This window comes from Micropterus dolomieu, linkage group LG02 (genome assembly GCF_021292245.1).
Source record: "Micropterus dolomieu isolate WLL.071019.BEF.003 ecotype Adirondacks linkage group LG02, ASM2129224v1, whole genome shotgun sequence".
Lineage (NCBI taxonomy): Eukaryota > Metazoa > Chordata > Actinopteri > Centrarchiformes > Centrarchidae > Micropterus > Micropterus dolomieu.
In genome coordinates, this window is record NC_060151.1 from 6,001,166 (window position 1) to 6,006,148 (window position 4,983).

Below are 4,983 nucleotides of genomic sequence, written 5' to 3' on the forward strand. Positions count from 1 at the left end.
GTCTGTCTCAGCCACCAGCTGAGTTTATAATGTATCATATTTTAATGTACTGGAAAACTAAGCTAAACAGTTACTAAAGACAGACTCTTTCACTTTAGCTTGTTTGTAAAAATAAGCTATTATCTGAACTAGCGCTGTGCTTGTGTAAAACCAAAACACAGCTGGTGGATGAGAGACTGAGCAGATTAAAACATTGTCTTTTGCCTGTTTGTGCTTATTAAACAGGTATGTTGGTAAAGTATTGGCTTTTTACTCGCTAATTTTTTATTGCACCATGCACTTACACTAACGAACCTAGTTGTCAATGTCGGCTGATCAGCTGGCTGACTTTGATGCGTGTGTACGCGTGTGTGTGTGTGCATGTGCACGTGCGAGTGTGTGGAGTGGAGGCACAGTCATCAGACTTTCAGAGGAGAGAATACAAGTTTACGTTAGTTACGTTAGTTTTAGGTTGTTCCCCAAAGTCACTCATTGAGTTATTTTCTCTTCTTGTGCACAGAAGGATAGTCCCTATTTGTCTTCTCATCAACGTCAAACACCCGCTTTTTGCGACTTTCATATCGTTAACTAGCCTACGTACCGCTTCACATTAACCAGTAGTTTATTTTGAAAGCGTAACCTGACGTTGCGTATGTTGCCAATTGTTGCAAACTTGACCGCGGAACCCTCCACGTCCAAAAACGACGGCAGGAACTCCTCAGAATTTTAATACTGTGACACAGCACACGGATACAGGGGGACGTACCCCAGTAAAAAGGGTCTAGTGACGCCTATGCTATTCGACATGAAGAAGAAGATTATGAGGATGCTGATGATCATCAATCATTTATTGTGAAGGTTCCGTGTCGGAAGTGTTGCTGGGACAAATGTAGGAAGGTGTTAAATGTTATGAGGTGTTTAGTGGGAAGTGATTGGAGGGCTGACAGAACAGCACTGAAGGCAATTTACCGTGGATTATTTATATCAGTACTGGATTATGGTTGTGTGGTGTATGGATCTGCATCAAGCACATCTCTAAAAAAGTTAGACAACATTCAGTTTCAGGCTTTGAGATTATGCACAGGGGCATATAAAACAACTCCAACGGCAGCACTACAGGTGGAAATGGGAGAAATGCCACTTGACTTGAGAAGAATACAGCTATCTCTGAACTATTGGGTTAATTTACAGGGCCATAGTGAAGTGAATATTAGTGAAATTCAGTCCAAAAGTACCACTGTTGGACAATCGAACACGTCGTGGTACACTGTAAGAAGTATGAGAGAATATGGAGGGAAATGATCCTAAATCTTAGAAAGGAAAGAATACACTTTCATTTAATAGAAATTCTTAGAAAGAACTCAAGAGATAAGTGCTATGGAATTGTTTTTCATTATCTTAGATTAATCAATATGATTGAGAGGATCTGAGTCTTATTTTTGTTTTGTTGATTTTGTTTTGCTTTGTTTTGTTTGGTATAAAATTTGTAGTCATTCAGATCCACACTCCATACCAGTTGGTGGCAGCAATGCACCATTTCGTTGCGTGCCAACCGCCAATAAAATTCCAAGAAGAAGAAGAAGCAGACGCAGAAGAAGAAGAATGTCGGTGTGACATTTCACAACAGTAACCGAAGGCACGGGTGGAAAGGTAAACTAATTTTTATTTACGTGTGTCGAGAAGAGGGGCACAGTAAACACACAGTCACTCAGCTAGTGTGCAGTGCTGGGAGGCTAAAGCTATGCTAACTTATCCGGGAAGAACATAGAAACACCTCATGAGTTGTGTAACCAAGACGACGACTCTTCCCTCAACTTTAACCGGTAACTTTAGCTGCTTTGATCTTGTCTGTATCGATGACCTGATGAGACAGAAATAGGTCGCCGATTCACGAAATCCAAATACCTGTTAAGCTATGTGACGTTAGCTAGCTAATTGAAGGTTAAATAATATGTCAGTCCACACAAGGATCCGAGTTATCTTGAGCTCACTGTCTTACCCACCTCTCCCTCCATTACAACAGCATGTGTACATCAACATGTGTGTTGAGGATAAACTTCTATCATCCTTAAATTATTATTTAATGCGTGACTGGTATATTTTATTAGTTATTAGTGGAGCGACATTTCCCTTAATGCACATTAGTATCATGTTTAGTCCTGAGTTTGTGGACAAGCTCGTCAGGGTTTGAATATAACTCTGTTACCGGGGTTTTCTCAACTTGGGTTTGAGACTTAAAATGTTTAAAAGCCTGTGTTACAAACTGGAGGTGTGGCGTTTGAATCCATGAGTCCATGACTATGACTTTGAAAGATACCTTTGAGTTGCATTATGGAAAATGTATTTTGGGAGCTTAATTTATAGGGACTAAAAGTCTTGGCTCTGCTGTTTATGAGCATTCCTTTTCACATTATATTGAGTTATTTGATTCCTTGTCATTATAAAAAAAAAAATAACATTTTTGAATTTGAAAGTTGGTTTCATTGACCGATTTCTGCCCATAGCCATGATGACCGACTCTTCACTCCTCAACTCTGAGCAGGAGTTACAGCAGCAAGAGGAACTTTATCAACAGTTGCTGTTACAGGTAATATTGCTTCAACGTTAATTGGGTTAGAAGAAGACTTCATAACTTTTTGCTTAACAGTTATCACTGTTACTACAAATGACAGTTACAGGATGGTTATTGGTATAATAAAGCAAAAATAGTGAGATAGGCTTAGGTGGTTATCTATTTTTTTTCCTTCATACCTTTCGGACATGTCACTGAGGTATACACTTCATGATTATTTTTGTGTAATAAAGAAACGCTGAGCGGCTGGTGATAAGTCATTGTAGCATGCCAGAGTGTTTCTCTTTCAAGCGGCACAGCTTTTCTCACCTTTTTTATATCATTGGTTTAGCAGCCCAGTATCATCTCATGTGATGCCCCTCAGGGGAGACAAAATGAGAGTCATATGGCGAGTACATGAAAACTAGGTGCTTATACATGATATTAACACAGAACAGGATCTGCGAGCGGAAAAACCATCCTGGCAAGGGCCCACTTGGCTTTTGGGACTTAATAATGCCTATAGAGAGCCTATGTCGCTCCCTTTCCAGTGGACCACAATGGGACCTTATTTTGGAAAAAAAAATATGTAGGGTAATCAGTGGCAAGAGACAACTAATTTTTGCGCCGCTGTTCTGTTCTTTTCTCTCCTGTCTCTTCGCTGCTGAATTGTGACCGCCGCTACTAAAATATCACACAATCATAATAATATCAATGCGCTACTAATTTTCACTCACACACTATGCGAGCACGGTAGCACTTGAAGCTTGGCTTGCTTCCTCTCCTCATTCTTTAAAGGACATCTAAGTGACAGGTGCTGTTATAAGAGCTTCGCAAGACCAACAAAAGTCTGTCTGTTGTTTCCCCAACTGCTGGAAGAGTGAAGCCGGTTTTCGCTAGCTAATTCTCCCCTCCCCTTCAGACCGTGCAGCTGAGCAAGAAAGCTTATACAGTAGGATCCGACTTCAGTTGCTTTGTAACTTATCATTAGCTCAATTTATATAAAGTAGCCTAACTGCTAGCTGTATTTATCACTATTTACTTGTCCCTTTCCTGTTCTTTTCTCTCCTCTCTCTTCTTGAAACAACTTTTATGTTTGAATAGCATGACTGCTAGCTTGCGTGTGTGCTCTGCTAGTCTACTCATCAGATTTTGCATTTCACCTGGTTTCTGGAGTCTTGTCGTCTTGTCACATGATCAAATAGAAACTTAAGATTGGGCAGCCATACACATATTACCCAGCAATCATCACTGCATATGTGGGCTATGTGATACTGTGTCAATTTTATTTATATTTCACCGTATACCTTATAGCCTACTGCTTGCTACAGATATTTGTATGTGGTGTCAGACACCACGGCTAAGGGGAAATGCACATTTGAGGGTGTCTACTGTTAAATGATGAGACCAGATGTATTTTTACCATGTAACTGACAAAGTCCAGCTCATAACCTGGCGGGGCCCCTCCCATCACGGGCCACCTGTACAATGCGGGCCCCAGTGCAGTTGGACTGTCTGCACGGTCTATACCTATGCCTCTGCATATGATGTTTGTCAATTTAAAAGATAATTTTGCAAGTCAAGAAAGTCACAACTGAACAGACTGTTTCTGCTGCTCCCTGATAAAAGATACCTGGAAAACTGGACTCTGATGGTAACTTGTTTTAAAAGCTAATCTAAGCTAGATAAAAGGTAATGCCCTGGCAGTGGCAATTAGCTTTGGTTTAATATTTGATTTCACTACATTAATGTTTAAGTTGAGATTTACAAGAAATATTTTATTGCTACTGTGTAAAGAGAATACTGCTGGTAAAAAGAACTTTATTTGTTTAAAGTGTTTGCAAACCCCTTTATTACACTTTGTGTATAGTAGTACATTTAAATAAAAATTGCGCAATACAAGAATTCATTATTAAATTTAATGCGGAACAATCATGCGATGTGGCAGTGGAGAGAGCTTCACGGTGTTGTGCCGTCGCTGCGCACAAAAACACACATGATTCGACTATCAGTCGACTATAGGCAGGATTAAATTTTAAATGTACTTTCGATTCGGTAATGAAATAAAACAACTGTAAAATGAATAACCCCTTCAACAGAATTTTAGGTATTTGTTAAAGGTGGGAAACAATTCTAATCCAATTTCCAATCTTTTTATTATTCAGGTTTTTTTTGGGGGGGGGTTTACACGCTTTTTTTTTTCAAATTCAGCATATAGCTCCTCACGCTCCGCTAGCTATCTGTTCTGTGTGTTCGCTGAAATTAAATGTTGCACCGGGGTCTGTACTACAAAGCGAGGTAACTGGCCTATCCAGGTAACTTCAGGAGCAACTTCGTGACGTCAGGTGTAACTTCTTCTTTTTTTTTTTTTTTTTTTTTTTTTTTTTTAAACCTGTCCTGCCCAGCAGCCTGGTATAGAGTATAATGACCTGGATACCATATTGTGCCAGACA

General features: G+C 39.7%; 1 protein-coding gene across 2 annotated transcripts in view; it reads left to right on the plus strand.

The window, feature by feature from the left end:
• The first annotated feature begins 739 nt into the window (after positions 1–739).
• pih1d1 (PIH1 domain containing 1) overlaps positions 740–4,983 on the plus strand; it is a 31,464-nt gene continuing 27,220 nt past the window's right edge. Inside the window, exons 1-3 of one of the 2 annotated variants that reach the window (XM_046071548.1) lie at positions 740–868; positions 1,470–1,629; positions 2,484–2,566. In XM_046071548.1, the coding sequence (XP_045927504.1) occupies positions 2,486–2,566 (81 nt within the window). In that variant the 5' untranslated portion in view covers positions 740–868; positions 1,470–1,629; positions 2,484–2,485. The other variant, XM_046071539.1, reaches the window with a different exon arrangement.